General features: G+C 37.2%; 1 protein-coding gene across 2 annotated transcripts in view; it reads left to right on the top strand.

Annotated features, from left to right (window-relative positions):
* The window catches only part of LOC148321055 (DNA topoisomerase 2-beta-like), a 62,273-nt gene that overhangs the window by 26,742 nt on the left and 18,947 nt on the right, over window positions 1–16,584 (top strand). For both annotated transcript variants that reach the window (XM_088319382.1, XM_088319383.1), the window contains exons 6-20: window positions 733–830; window positions 954–1,166; window positions 1,352–1,525; window positions 4,384–4,485; window positions 4,578–4,715; window positions 4,798–4,936; window positions 6,328–6,485; window positions 7,059–7,184; window positions 7,285–7,395; window positions 8,080–8,185; window positions 8,299–8,408; window positions 11,174–11,266; window positions 12,042–12,156; window positions 15,096–15,217; window positions 15,524–15,672. In XM_088319382.1, the coding sequence (XP_088175508.1) occupies window positions 733–830; window positions 954–1,166; window positions 1,352–1,525; window positions 4,384–4,485; window positions 4,578–4,715; window positions 4,798–4,936; window positions 6,328–6,485; window positions 7,059–7,184; window positions 7,285–7,395; window positions 8,080–8,185; window positions 8,299–8,408; window positions 11,174–11,266; window positions 12,042–12,156; window positions 15,096–15,217; window positions 15,524–15,672 (1,954 nt within the window). The remainder of the gene's footprint in view (window positions 1–732; window positions 831–953; window positions 1,167–1,351; window positions 1,526–4,383; window positions 4,486–4,577; window positions 4,716–4,797; window positions 4,937–6,327; window positions 6,486–7,058; window positions 7,185–7,284; window positions 7,396–8,079; window positions 8,186–8,298; window positions 8,409–11,173; window positions 11,267–12,041; window positions 12,157–15,095; window positions 15,218–15,523; window positions 15,673–16,584) is intronic.

Raw genomic sequence — 16,584 nt, 5'->3', positions numbered from 1 at the left:
TTTATGGCAAGTGCATTTTACACACTGTAGCTTTAAGGTCATAGAGCCCAAGTCTGAAGTCAGTCAGATGAACCCTCTAGGACTTGGATGTAAAAATGTGCAAAAATGGGCTTTCCAAAATGCATAGCTCATTTCATGTTAATTTTAGCATATGGCTACATTGGACTTTTAATATATCTCGGGGTGCGACACATTTCAGCCAATTTTTGTCGTTCTAGGTCAAACGTACTGGGAGTAGTTATTATTTTTCCACTGTTGGTGGTGTTACGCAGGCATTTTTAAAAATTGTTCAACGGTCCTGTGTGTAGAAATTAGTGCCTTCTCGTAGCGAACTAATTTAAGACAACAACCTAAGCTCCAAATTGTGTACATTTGAAGCATACACTCTGCAGTGCCTCACTTCGCAAGGTGACCACCAATTTCTTCAGAAGAGGTGTAAGCAAAATGCCTTCACAAATGACTTATAGTATTCCATCAAGTGACCAAGCATTTTTACACATTTTTTTACATGTTTAGGCCCCCAAAAACGTGATTCATTTCAAAGGGAAAAAAAAGAATAAATAAATGATAATTTCTACAAAAACAATACAGACTTTTCAGAAGTTGCTGATTGGGCCCTAATTGGAGGGGCTCCAAAAGTATTGACTGGATTTCTTGTATATTTGTGAAGTGTTTTCTGTGAAGAAAGTTGAGGAATGCTTTTATTGGACATAATTTTCTTTTTTGTCTCAGGTGGGAGAAATGGCTATGGTGCCAAACTTTGCAATATTTTCAGTACCAAATTCACAGTGGAAACTGCCTGCAAGGAGTACAGACACAGTTTCAAACAGGTGGGAAAATTGCCTTCATATACAGAAACTGTGACTTCAATGTATAGCTTCTGCACAAGAAGCGAAACTCCACGTTTAAAAAAAAGTATTGATATCTGTCTTGTTACCATGTGCTCCACACAGACTTGGCAAAACAACATGAGCAAGACTTCAGAACCCAAAATCAAATTCTTCGATGGAGATGATTTCACTTGTGTGACTTTCCAACCAGATCTATCTAAGTTTAAAATGGAGAAACTGGATACGGATACAGTGGCTCTTCTAACACGCAGAGCATATGATGTTGCCGGTTCCTGCAAAGGTGTCAAAGTCACGCTGAATGGGAAAAAATTACCAGTAAGTCTCAGTCATATTACCCAAGGAATATTGGTCTTTATCTTTGTTCAATGTCCCAATTCCATACATAATGTGAAGATAGAAGTGTTAATATTAGATGGTCAAATGAAAAGGCTATTGCTAAGATATTTTGGGGCAAAATCCTACACTGTGATGCCTTAAACCCCTATTTTCCATCTCTCAAGGTTAATGGCTTCCGCAGCTATGTGGATCTGTATGTGAAAGACAAATTGGATGAGACAGGTGTAGCTTTGAAGGTGCTGCATGAGACTGTAAATGAACGATGGGAAGTGTGCCTCACAATGAGTGAGAAAGGATTCCAACAAATCAGCTTTGTCAACAGCATCGCCACGACCAAGGTGTGTATCGCAAAACTGTATTAGCACTGGCAGCTGAGGATAAAAGACACGGCAACTTTATATAACCCTTGTGCATTCAAATTAAAATAACTTAACAATGCAAAAAAGTGTCTCTGCTTTTGAGGTGTAACTGTCATTACTGATTGTTTTTACATCCCACCTCTCAAAATGTTCAGGGATCAGACCAATCCATACTTATGAAGTTTTTTTTTTTTCAAACACCCTCTATGGACCATAACACCAGTGTCATGCCAATAATAAAACTAACTATGCTATATACCAGACGTCACCAAATGGCGGACCGCGGTCCGGATCCGCGGGATGGTTCGGACCGGACCCATGACCAATCTATGATAAAATTTTTTCAGGGCGCATTTGCAAACGTTGGCGCTGCAATTCTAGTTAATACGGAAAAGGCGTCACTGATTTGAGCCAATCAAATCTTTTGTTTACGATCCACTGCCAATTGGGCAGCAGACCGGAAGAGAGTGCTACTGACAGTTTGCCTTGCTAAAAAGTTAGCGAGGTCGATGCGTCTTGTTTTAAATGAATGGACGGGGAAATTTAGTTTCGTTCTGGCTGCAGCCGATTCAAAACCAGTGTGCATCATATGCTCCGAAACCGTCACAACATTGCGAAGCGCCACTACGAAACAAAGCACCGCCCTTTTGTGCACAGTTATCCGCTGACGTTTGAGCAGAGCGCAGGCAAAAACATCGAACTTCGAGTGCAGTACAACAGATTTTTACATTTTCGTTTACAGCCCAGCGGCATGCAAACGAATGTTCACTAAAAGTTAACTAAAAAATTCAGTGATGGGGAAGTTGTGAAGGAGTGCTTAAATACGGTTGCACAAACATTATTTAAAGGAAAACACAAAGCCCAGATGTGTGAAATAATCTACCAAATCCCAATGGCCCTGACTCCGTTCCAACACAGATTTAAATCACTGGCAGGGCAGTCACAAACTCATTTTTCTCATTAAGAGAAGTTAAAAAAATATTAAAGAAAAAGTGGTGTCAAAGCTCATTTTGAATTAGTTTTTCATGAGGACAGCCATTTTTATTGATTGTGTACTGAACATGTTGACCTGTTTTACTTGGATAATTAGGCTTTGCGTTTTTTTAGGCTGATAACTCTTTGATTTAAGAAAAAAAAGGTAAAAGATGTTCACTCAATGCTGAGCACTTGATATATTTCTGCAGGAGATATTTTACAGTTTTTTTCTGGAAGTGGCACCCTTAAGTTCCTGGAGCCACATTTTCCTGAATGTGAAATAAACGCCTTATATTTATTTGACTGGCAAAGGTGTTTAATGGGAAATTGCTAAATATTTAGTATATAAGTGCGCTCTGTTGAAAATGACTAAATATTGCAACTATATAAAAATGTGAACATAGGCTAGACATTAAGGGAAGTTGGACTTTGCTTCGGACCTTTTAATTGGAAGAAATTTTAGTCGTGGACCTCTGTGACTTTTAATTGAATACCTCTGCTATATACGTTACCATACATATATTAAAAACACAGACAAGCTAGCTCGCCAGTACTCGCGCAAATAAGGGATGACCTCAGACCAATGAAAGATGTCATGACAACATAAAGGATTGATGCTGCACCGGCTCAGACCAATGATAGACAGCATGGCAACACATCGAATCGACAACGCTAGGGGAGGGACTTCACTGGGCGCCACACTCCTTAGTCACGGTTTCAAATCAAAACTAAAAAAACTCAGAATACAAGCAAACAATGAAACAAAGAAATAAGATTAACACAAAACATGTATCTCTCATGCCATTTATATCCCCAAAAGAAATAAAAATAACACTAAAAGATTGCAATGGCTTCTTGGGAGCCACTCAGCCTCAGCCAATCACATGGCTGTTTAGAGAGATTTGTGTGGTGTGCTTTGGGCAGTGTGTTTTTATTTATTTTTTAATATTTTTGCAGTCTGTTGTCTAAACTTGTGACATTTCTTTCTTGCAATAACATGAATGATAAGACAGACTACGACATTGTGGACAGATGCCCTTTTGTCCAGCTTTCTCCTACACCATCACCCAAAAACGTATTCACATCATGTATTTGCCACACGCAATTCCAAGCATAGATGTTTCAGACTTTGGCCAGCAGGGTGTCTTAACATGCACTCTGCAATGCCCCAAAGGGATCAGGCTCAATTGTTGAGTTCTAAACAATAGGCGTGTCAAATGACAAGGCGCCTTGTTTGTATTGGAGAAGATTTGGGACTTTAAAGTGTGCCCTATGGTCCTGAAAGAAAGGTACTTGATATTTGATGATTTTGAATAAATTCCAAGATATTATTCAAGTATTTATCTGTTACAAGCGTCACAAAAAATAGTAGGTGAAAAATGTGATTAATCGCAATTAATCATGGAATGTTTTTTAGATTAATTAATTTAAAAAATTAATCACTTGACACTAATATGGAGAACATTCATACTAACATATTTGAGTGTGGAAAAAAAGCACAAAATTAGTTAATTTAATTTTTAACCACAATTTGGGTTTACTGTTCAACAGTTTGTGCCATCCTTGAATTTTATTTATTATGCACAAGAGTCCTTTGCACTGGGAACATTGTTTGCTCATACACCGTTCCCTCGTTGATCATTTTACATGCATTGCCCATGAAATACTAAAACTAAGATAGTGTGATGTAAATTGTTTTTATATATAAAAAAAAAAAGACTATTGTCATTTTTGTCATGCATCTATAGAAAGTGTGTGGTCCTCTGTGACCCCCCAAAATCTGTGACCCTATCCATCATTTAAATTGCCCATCAATGATATGGCTCATTAAAAGTTTTTGAAACTTGTGTTTTCTTTTATAGGGCGGTAGACATGTGGACTATGTGGTGGATCAAATAGTGTCCAAACTTATTGAAGTAGTGAAGAAAAAAAACAAGGCAGGAGTGTCTGTCAAACCCTTCCAGGTGGAGTGCTACATGATTTTAACATAATCATTTATAATTCTATTATTGTTACTCACACTAATGGACATATCTTTCTTTCATGAATGCTGCAGGTTAAGAACCACGTTTGGGTTTTTGTGAATGCACTAATTGAGAATCCAAGCTTTGACTCCCAGACAAAAGAAAACATGACCCTCCAGACAAAAAGCTTTGGTTCCAAATGCCTTTTGTCTGACAAGTTTATCAAAGCCGTAAGTGCAGTTATGAATTGCTTTTAGTGTCTTACACATACAAAGACACTTTTTGAGTTTGTCTTCTCTTTGTCATTCACAGGCTACCAATTGTGGGATTGTTGAGAGCATCCTCAACTGGGTGAAGTTCAAAGCTCAGACACAGCTGAATAAAAAGTGCTCATCTGTGAAGCACAGCAAGATTAAAGGCATCCCCAAACTGGACGATGCCAATGATGCTGGTGTGTTTTAACTGCAGATTTTTTTCATGTTTAATGAACTGTTACTATTAATTTATGGAAATGTTTCTTTAATCAATGGTTATCGGTTGATGAATCTGGAATCCTAATCATATGTGAGATCATTTTCATGTCTCAGTACATTTTCTGAGCACAAATCAGTGGCCAGATCATGAACCAATTTATTATTCCCTAAATCTTCATTTGAATATGGGAGTTATTTTTAGCAGTTATGGCAATAATTTGTTTTTTGGGTGAAACTTAATGGTGAATATTTAATTACTCCAAAAACTGAGAATGAGAACCGCAAAATTTTATGTATTATCAATAGATGAAAACAGCAAATTGGTAAGTGCAACATGGTTAGTTTTATGCATTGTTGTATCTTTATGCTAGTTTTACACATCTGTCATTTGAGAGTTTGGTGTTAGTTGCTCAATGTCTCAACAATATCATTGTTGCAAAATATAATATCTTGGAATGGAATGGATTAAAATTTGTCATTGCACAGGTTGCAAGTATAGTGCAATGAAATTTATTAAACAATTTCAACTCGTCCAAGAGAAACATGATAAAGACTGTAACAACCTAAAATGGGGACGCGAGAATGGGAATGATGGTAGTGAGATAAAAAAAAAAAAATCCAAACTATGCTCTCAGGGGTCGGTAGGACACAGATATCGCAGACTTGTACTCGTGGGAGGGGGGGGGGAGTTATAGCATACATATAGAGGGGCGATTCTCTTCATGATCTAATGACACAGTATTATTGCAGAGTGGTGATATATATATATCTATATATATATATATATATATATTTATATATATATATAGATATATATATATATATTAGTGCTGTCAACTGATTATTTTTTTAACTAGTTAATCACAAAAAAATTCCATGATTAATCACATTTTTCAACTACTATTTTTTTGCGAAGCTTATAACAGATATTTACTTGAATAATATCTTGGAATTGATGCAAAATCACCAAATATGAAGTATATTTAATTCAAAGACTGGTCTAATAGCTTTCTTGGATTCTTGAATACGATCTAAATGGAGACATCTTTGAGGACATTTTCTAAACATTTCTCAAAACTGCCCACAAGCGCCACACTCCAGCAGTGTTGGTTTGCAAGGCCCAGTGGAAACTTAAACACAGTGTTTTGTTCTGAGACGTGCTAAAGACAGCTAATATGGCACAATATTTTATTTGCAAAGTATGCAAATAATTTTTTAAGTAAATGGGATTAATTACCTGAGTCAATACTTTAATTTTGACAGCCCTAATATATATATATATATATATATATATATATATATAATTATTTTTTTTATTTTTTTATTCATATATTTATATATGCTTGTCTTTTTTATACCCATATTCAAGGTGGAAAACACTCCTCGGAATGTACTCTCATCCTAACTGAGGGTGATTCAGCAAAGTCTCTTGCTGTTTCTGGACTCGGAGTCATCGGGCGTGATCGCTATGGTGTATTTCCACTGAGAGGAAAGATCCTAAATGTACGAGAAGCAACGCACAAACAGGTATGCATTTAATTGAATCTGTTTCACCTTCGATAAGTACTGTTTGTATAGAGACCCTGAATATTGAAAATTTGTGGAAGATGGCACTTAGTCCTGATTAGCCCTGTAAAGTTGTCTTAATGAAATTAGAATTAGAAATCCCTTTATTGTCATTGTACTGAAGAAGTTTTCTGCAACAAGCAGTGGCTGAATAATAAACTATATCAGTTATATAAATTAATATGACTTTGATTTTTTTGCTTGAAAACCACTTTTTCGCATTTTATTTTGCTCAATCTCCCACTTATTCATGTGTGTGTTTTTTTTTTTACATGGGAATTATAAGAAAGGGCGTCAGTTAGTCACGCATTTTCGTGGCTGTGCGCAGTCCCTAGTCTGCACAAATATCAGAGTCCACCTTTAATGCAAAGTTTGAGAATAAGTGTCACATATTAATATAATTGATATATTCAGTGTTATTTTCATCAACTGATGGTTTTGTTTTCTGTTGTTATATCGAATTACTATTTAAATCAATAAATCAATGAACATTTAATATCCATAATGTATTTTCTAATGTTGTTTTACCAACAGATAATGGAAAACGCTGAAATCAACAACATCATCAAAATTGTTGGACTCCAATACAAGAAGAGTTATGAAGACCCAGAGTCACTGAGGAGTCTGCGCTATGGCAAGATCATGATCATGACAGACCAGGTGGCCTAACGAATGGATGCAATCTCTCCTGATGCCATTTATAGTGTTCAATTCACTTGTATACTGAAGTTGAAGTCGTCCTGTTTCTTGTCTGTCCTAGGATCAAGATGGGTCCCATATAAAAGGTCTGCTCATCAACTTCTTTCATCACAATTGGCCATCTTTGTTGAAACACACATTCCTTGAGGAATTTATCACGCCCATTGTAAAAGTAAGTCACATAGTAGGATGTTACATTGTGATCTCATTGTGTCTATTAGTACTAATATTCAATTAATATTACACAGCATTCTTATGAACACGTAAGGACAATATATTGAGCAGGTATTCATATTCAGAAGGACAAAATAGATCAAATCGCCCACAAATCTTTAAACCCCTGGGCGGAAGTCAAAATTAAATCAGGGGACTATACAAAAGAATCCCTTACAGAGTAGAAAGTGTTGACTAGAATAACATTTCTAGACACTTTCCTGAGGAGGTTAGTCAAGTTTCATTGAGATTTATCACAATTTTCCCGCAGTACTTTTATTTATTTATTTATTTAGTTAGTTCATCGTCATCATCATTTTCTCATACAGTTTTTACAGACATGTCTAGCCACAATGCACAATCCCACACATATACGCCTGCGTCCCGAACATTATTTTCATTGAGGCCATACGTTGACCACTTTATGTGTATGCTATATGTGTGTGGTGCAAAGTGGAGTCAGTAACATATCCATCCATCATCTGTACCGCTTCTCCTCACAAGGGTCGCGGGGGGTGCTGGAGCCTATCCCAACTATCTTTGGGCAGTAGGCGGGGGACACCCTGAATTGGTTGCCAGCCAATTGCAGGGCACACAGAAACGAACAACCATCCGCACTCACACTCATACCTATTTTCTGCAGGTTTCCAAGAATAAGCAAGAGCTGGCTTTTTACAGCATTCCAGAGTTTGACGAGTGGAAGAAACAGACAGAAAACTATAAAACCTGGCACGTAAAGTACTACAAAGGTTTGTTCTTTACGCAATAATTTTACACAGTTCATGAAAAATGATAATCTATGTTGAAATTCTTGAATTGATTATTGTTATTTCCTCATGATCATGATAAATGCATGTTATAGGTTTGGGTACAAGTACAAGCAAGGAGGCTAAAGAATATTTTGCTGAAATGGAGAGGCATCGCATCACATTTAAATACAATGGTGCCGAGGACGATGCTGCCATCACTTTGGTGAGTTCAAGTGACACCTTTTCTGCAGTAAATTGATTTTAAACAATCCTTATTATCTCCAATTACAGTCATTTCACAAAAGATTTTTACTCTCTTATGAGTTTGTGGTTTGCTGTCGTAATTATTCTATCACTCCAAAAAATGAACATCAGCAACAGTAAAACACTACTAAGCAAATTAATTTTTTGCACAAAGTGCTTTTACAAAGAAATTTATATTTAACTTATTGTGCCAACCGCTGTACTCACTTTTCCTACTACACTCTTTCACGCAGCAGCGAGAACATTTAGCAACATCTGCATCTCCCCACATGGATATTTCTTTTACTTTACTCGCCAATGTGCCAGGGTGGTGCTCATATTAAAGGAATTAGCTAGCCAAGATGGCCCATTAACAAGCTCAGTTTATATATTTTTTTGATCAGGGACCTGAAATTAGTTATAGTTTTCCTTTTTGTCTATTCATTTTGGAGTAATTAGGAAATAAGTAATGACTTGTAAAACTCCTATTTTTGATGAGGAATATGACCACGCCCCCCTCTGCTCTCTCCATGTCTCTTTTGGAGTCACGAAAGGGACCGATTACAAACTCTCTATTGGAAATCATTGTTCTTTCACTGCTTATAACATCCAAAAATGGTGATCCCTACCTGTAACTACTTCCACATGTCAAAAGGATTAACCTCTCCGTGGCTGATTTCTATGAGAATGAGGAAATGTGAAAGGGAGCAGAGCTATATTTATGTATTCTGGGAGGACACGGCACACTGCTTCTTTGCTAATCAAGGTGAGGACATGCGGGGCATAGAGCTCCATTCGGGATTTTTACTGAAGTGGGACCGAGTCGACGTTCACATTTATTTGGATGAGTACAACACGCCGTCTCAAAATGTGGAACGTAACAACTCTGATTCTGTTCTAAGTCGGAGATTTTATATTCCGATTTTTCCAACGACGAAGTTGGTCTTGGGTCTTTTAATATTACAATTTCAGCTATAAGCTCTAGCTTGACTTTTTTTTTTTTACCAAGGCCGCTACTCATCCTCATGTTCCAATGTGGCCATACTCGGCTGTGGAGTTGACATCCTCGCTGTTGTGCTCTGAATTTTTCAAAGTCTGTCCATCCATCCATTTATGCACTGTATATCCTCACTACAGACACGGGCGGGCTTGTCAGATGTTTTCATCATGGCATGACGACCAGTGTGGTCATGAAGCCCGCGAGCAGACATCCACGCTCCCAAAGCGGCTCCGGCTAAAAGCAAAACTGGCTTTCCATCAATTTTTTGTGTGTATGTAATGATGTAAGGTGATCATACAGTGATAACGGCCGTCTGAGGGAAACCATAACTACGATGTGGCCCGTCCACAAAAATTAGTTTGACACCCCTGCTTTAAGCCCTAAAATTCCGTTTGACACATCACACCACTCACCCGATTACTTGTACTGACTTGAATATTCTCACAGTTTCAGGTAAATGTGCTCTAATCATACATGCTAACATTTGAGGGTTATAGTCATGCAGATACATTTGGAGTCAATTTGCATTAGACGTCTGTCCTTAGGTTTAGAGGAGTGACATATTGAAACGTCTGTTAAGTTTGCGCTAGACCTATTGAAAATAAAGGCCGCTTTCATTCTTATTCCACCAACATTTGTTAATTGGAATACTGTTTTTCGGCTTGTTTCGGCCCATCTAGATTAATTTTAGTTTTTGGTTTGCATCCATATGCAGCTTAGTTAGTACAAATTCATCTTTCAGCAGCATTGCAGAAAATCAAGTAGCTCGTATCCATGCCGCAAGGTGGTAAGTTAGCCAACATTAGTTTGTAGTCTGTTTAACCTTATTGTTGCAACGATATCAGAATCAGCCGTTGGTTTAATGTTACATTATCACTAACCAGCACCGAACATTTTGTTAACACACCACAATGTCTCTGGTGAACCGCTGTGTCTTTTCAGGTTTCTATTTTTCCTCGCTATCTTGCGCCTACATTCTGCTAAAATCCTGCACGTTTTTTTTTTCCTCCACTTCAATACAGCGGAATTATGTCCATGTATCACGTCTTCTCTTTATCCCGGACCCTCGTGCAACTCAAGACCATTAATGCTTCACTTTTACTCAGTGGTCATTTGTAATATTCCTCTCAAGAGTGTACAGAGCCAGCCACAAGGTCACTGATTGTCTAAAGGATCGAATATTTTCCGGGCAACAATGTCACTTCAGACCTTTCTAATGATATAAAGATTACTCGGATTTGAAAGGAGAGACATCTAAGCAAAATCTGACAAGTGTGCCAGTGGTGTGTGAGAGGGATGGATGCAGCTCCTTCCACTAATGTTCAACCAGGGGCCAGAGGTGACTGTAGATGAATTTTCTCTCTTTCCATGGAAATTGCATTTAAGGCAATACATGCCCAATGCCAAAAATCAACATTGAATGCCCGTCCTTTGACCCCCTGCATCAAAACGAGACATCATCAATGTGTTAAGGATATCACCACATTGGCTCAAGTACACTTCAGAAAACAAATGGTCGTATTTTGTCAAAATAACTTGTAATCTGAAGTACTTTATTTTCAAAAAACAAAATTTCCATTGTGGCAGTGTCCCTACTTGCCAATACCCCAACGTTGCCAGAGGTGCGAGGGACCTTTTTAGCTGCTTGCGGCTGTAGTTATTCATTATTATAATTCCTGTCAGTAAAACTTTAAAGTATTTAAGTCTTCCCTAGACAAATTAAGTGTTGTTGGGTTTTGTTTCAGGCCTTCAGTAAGAAGAAAACAGATGACAGGAAGGAGTGGCTCACCAATTTTATGGAGGACAGGCGGCAAAGAAGAATGCATGGTCTTCCTGAGGTTAGTGAATTCAATAGAATTTGTAGGTCGAGAAGACCTGATGTTTGCCGACATACTGCACCTCAAAAGCACACCACAAAAACACACTTGGACTGGAACAGTATGGGCCCATTATTGTAGCAAAACCATTTACAAATGTATATTTCAATCTACAAATGTGTACAAAGAATCCATATATGTAAACAGTCACAAATGTATGGCATGAATCTGCAACTTCGTGATTGAAGTCACAAATGTGTACCGAGAATCTACAAATGCGTGATTGAACTCACAAATGTTTACCGAGAATCTACAAACGTGTGTCAAACTTAGAGGAGAGTTACTGTCGCAAAGACGGACTTTTAGATAATTTTACTTTTAAAATTTGCTCAATGGCTCATTGGAGACATCCAAAATAATATGCGCACTTTGCAAAGCCAAATTCTGATTGCATATTAGTTGTACGTCTTTGGTGTATTGTTCAACTGTTATCATTCAGGAAATATATATATACATATATATATAAATATGTGTGTACATATAAATTGTGGTGGGGCCATGAGGCGTCATAAAGCGTGTTGACACAATGACACACTGTGTTGATACTGTGTGGATTCCGCGTCACTGACCACTGAATGGGAAATAAAAGAGTTTAGCACTTTTTTTTTTTTTTTTTTTTAATTTTACACGAGAAAACAACAAAGAAAAAATATTTTTGTCTATGCTATTTAGCTCCCTGTTACAATTATTATCCTAGATTGGTTTGAGTGTTTAACTTGACACCTCTTCATTTCAGCAATACCTGTATGGGACGCAAGCCAGACATTTGTCCTACAATGACTTTATCAACAAGGAGCTGATTCTGTTCTCCAACTCTGACAATGAGAGATCTATTCCTTCGTTGGTTGATGGTTTGTACAAGTTGTTTCTTTTTTCTGGTATTCCATCCTAAAAGTATGAATTGATTTCATATCAATTATTTTTCATTTTTTCCAAGTCAACGTGATAAAAATCAATGGACAAACAACAGTCTGGACATCCTCAAATTAGTAGTATGATCAAATGGGAAAATATAGAATAGTTGGGGCACGTAATACCAAAATAGTCTGCGATAACTACGCACTTTATTAAAAATTTTCACCTTAGCTTTGTTTTAAGTAAATGCTAAATGAGCTGTCACTTTTCTACCTTTGGTATTCAAAGCGCTTCATATTAATACTTCATTTATCTACTGATGACATACCGTCAGTATGGTGCTCAAGGATACTTCAACATGGTCACAATTAGGGCTGAACGATGTATCGTTTTGGGACTGAGAACGTCAAAGCTGTGGTTTGTGCCCCACATTTACAAAGCAGGAGAACGAGGAGTCGGTAATCGCTAAAGTGAAATGCAGCGTCAGGAAGGACCCAAGATAATTGCTTAGGTGTACGTTCGACTTTTAACGGAAGTCTGACTCGAACCACTTTAGGCAGACAGAAATGTTATAATTCAATCCATACGTATGTAGTCATAAAATAAGACGACGGCTACATTATCAATTTAGCAAACGCTCTCAGACAGGAGAATGTAAACGGATGACGTCATCATGACAAATAGGTTGGATGTAAAACATATCATCTCATCAATAATATTTGCACTATTTTGCACCACAGAGTCCTGAGTTTAAACGCTTACACAATAATATGTCCCTAAATTATATATTTTAATCAATTTAGCTTTGCAAAGGGACAATGATTTGATTGACATGTAATCTGACATTAATGTACAAAGAAAATGTACATTAGTACATAATGTAAAACATTTTGGAGTTTAAAATTGCATTTTCATATCAACAATTACACATGAATCCAAAATTATACTTGACAGAAAGTATTTTTTAAAAACTTGAGAAAGAACTGCCCCCCCCATCAACACAACCTTTGTAGTCTCCATACATTATCACAGTAATATATTTTATTGGTTTTAATTGTATAATGGAATTTTCTGTCATGTTTGTAAAGGTCACTGTACATTGTGAAGAAAATTGAAATCTGTCCGAACAATCGCAATATGATTTTTTTTTTCCCAATATCGTTCAGCCCTTGTGACAATGGCCAGGCATCGAACCCACAACCTCTCATTTGGGAAATGCTCTATTAATATTATGGTACACATTAGTTTAGTAGGCTTGTTCCATAAAGGGCCACAAGTTAAATTCCCTCCCTGCACAAACTTGCACTAACTTGAGCTTGCTGTCCCCAATCCTCAGGTGCTGTGACAATACACACTAAAATGCATATTCGCTGGTGCACTTAAGTAAGAAAAGACTTGCCGCTGGCTCTGCAGATTCTCTCATAAATTGTATTCTGTCATTTGCGCTTTCCCACCAGTTACACACTCTAGGTGGAACAATCTTTACGCAACGCACATTTTCCTAAAGACTTACGTAAGTCTAGTGGTCCTTGAAGCTGAAACATCATTCTCCACATTTTGAGTCACACTCCTGCCCCATATGCGCTCCCTATAATCTGGATTAAAATAGTTTTTTAAATTTTAATTACAGTTTGTTTTCAATTTTTACTTTAGTTTTTTTAATTATAGTTACTTTTAAAAACTTTTCTGCACAGTTTTGATAGTTTTTATTAGTTTTGGTATAATTTGGTTTACTTTTGGTTAGTTTTCTTATTAGTTTTGGTTTAAAAAAATGTGTGCAAGATATTAAAAAAAAAGGAGTAAAAATTCACCCAAAATATTGTTTTAAAACATTTTGATAATACAGAAATAAGTTTGACACTGGAACTACCAGGATTTTGAAACATTTGACCATCAGGGAATAATGTAATAATAAAGCGCCACATAAGATCATTATTTTATTTATGTCTGGGATGTGCTGCCCACAATGTCATGACTATCACATCTCACAGTCTATTTAATCACACACTACATGGTTCCCATAGGCCACAGCAAGAGGACTTTTATATTCAGACCTGCTGCGTATTAGCGGAGCAATTTATCCTCGGACTCTGCAAAATTTTGAAGCAGATGTGCCAAAGAATCGTCATGTGCATTTGTGAGTCGTCCACAGCAGGACTGTTGCAAAAGTCACATGTAAGAACACCGCCAATCAAAAGACCCAGTGTTTACGGATCACACGCTTACGGATTCCTGTACGGATTTTCTGTCCGCATACTAATCAATGTACACATTTGCACAATTGTGACACATTTGTGACTTCAGTCACGCATTTGTAGATTCTCGTTATACATTTGTAACTTCAGTCACACGTTTGTAGAGTAATTTATAAGGTGAAACGTCATGTCTGGTACTTTCACGCCATTTCAGACTGCGAGTCAATTTTAGATAATTTGATTCAATCACTATGCATTTTTACCACGCCTTCGTTCCCCGAATGCGGAAATGATACGTAGATATTCCATTGAAGATGTCCACTGTGGCATAATAAATTTTAGAAATGAGTTTTCTATCCTTCAATGCCTTTTCATAAGAGATTTGTTTCAGATTAGCTTCAAAACACATTTCTTTCATATGACATCAAACAAAAATCTTCTATTTTTTTCGTCACATTTGATGAAAATTCGCCAGCCATTCAGTTAGTGGGACATATATGCCTGATTTTGGAAGAAATTTTTAGTCTTTGATAAGAGGAAAAAAATAATAAGTTATTAAAATTCACATGAATAGTGAAGGAAAAGATTATCTATAGGTTGGCTTCTCTGCATGCTTTATCTGTGTGAACACTGCTATGCTCATTTGTTAAATCATCTTAATTTGGATATGTTGACCCCGTGACTCATGTTTTGTTTGTTGTCTGTAACTTACCTGAACATATCCTGTTTGTGTTATTTAGGCTTAAAGCCTGGCCAAAGAAAAGTGCTTTTCACTTGCTTAAAGAGGAACGACAAGAGGGAGGTGAAAGTTGCACAGCTAGCTGGTTCAGTAGCAGAGATGTCTGCGTATCATCACGGAGAGGTACAATTAAAAGTGTAAAGAAGAATGTAAATCATAGAAATTAGATACTGCGAGCAGGTTTTTTTTTTTGTCAATTATTTTGTCCGAATTAAAACCTATATTGTAGTTTTTAATCATTCTGTTTTGTTTTTTATGTGATACATGCCCATTTTCTGTTACAGTGAATCCGGAATCTTTGTCCCTATTGTTATATACTAATCATAATCAAAACAAATAAGAAATAGATCTGATTTATTTGAGTCAGGCCACATAATAATTGTCACTTAGTTCTTGACCCAAGGATTCATCACCCATTTTTCTTTTTAGCAAGCACTCATGATGACTATTGTCAACTTGGCCCAAAACTTTGTGGGCAGTAACAACGTGAACATCCTGCAGCCACTTGGTCAATTTGGCACTCGCATCAATGGAGGCAAAGATGCTGCCAGCCCTCGTTATATCTTCACTATGCTGAGGTAAAGCCGTTCAATTATTTCATGCCAGTTGACGATATTAATTTTCATTCTTTGAAGCTGAGATTTTAAGGAAGGTCCGACATAAGGAAAAGGATTTATTAATGTGTGTAGATTTTCCATGCTTCCAACACAATTTAAATCGTATACTTTGCCAAGATTTTTTTTTTTTTAAATATTCAACTCACCAGGGAGGCATGAGCCATTGTTATTAGGTGCTCAAACCACCCCATGTTGCAGATTGTCTGTATTTTGTTTCAAAAGTCTCTGAACGCTAACTCTTTACGCCCATAATCCTGATTGTTCCGGATATTTATAAAAATCCAGCGGCAGACATTTGTGGTGGCAAGTACAGCCTTATGTTGAGTCAACAAGACGACGAGTATTGCACATTTGTTAGTTTGTGTTCTAATTTGTGTTCTAGTTTACTGCTCTTTTAGCTAGCTGTTGTGTATGCGCTATATAAGTATAGTTGTGTTGTATTGTATTTCATAAATGAATGCAATTAATCCATCGCTTCTCTTCATGAGGGGTACTGGAGCCTAACCCCGCTGTCTTCGGGCAGTAGGCAGGGTACAGCCTGAACTGATTGCCAGCCAATCGCAGGGCACACATAGACAAACAACCATTCACACTCACAATCACACCTAGTGACAATTCGGGGTGTCCAATCAACCTTCCATGCATGTTTTTGGAATGTGAGAGAACATGCAAACTTCACACGGGAAGGCCCGAGCCAGAATCGAACGCACAACCTCTGCACTGTGAGGCCATCGTGCTAACCAGTTTCCACCGTGCCACCCTTAATACAATACATCTTTATTTATATGAGGAAAAGATGACTCTTTTTAGAACCATGCATCACAAAGGTAGTCATTACAGTGATACATTTAAAGGTCAGTCATTGTTTGTGTT

Source organism: Idiotropiscis lumnitzeri, chromosome 16 (assembly GCF_059441095.1).
Source record: "Idiotropiscis lumnitzeri isolate Australia: NSW breed Sydney's pygmy pipehorse chromosome 16, RoL_Ilum_1.0, whole genome shotgun sequence".
NCBI lineage: Eukaryota > Metazoa > Chordata > Actinopteri > Syngnathiformes > Syngnathidae > Idiotropiscis > Idiotropiscis lumnitzeri.
The sequence above is the reverse complement of the archived record's forward strand: the minus strand, read 5'-3'. Positions and strand labels throughout refer to the sequence as shown.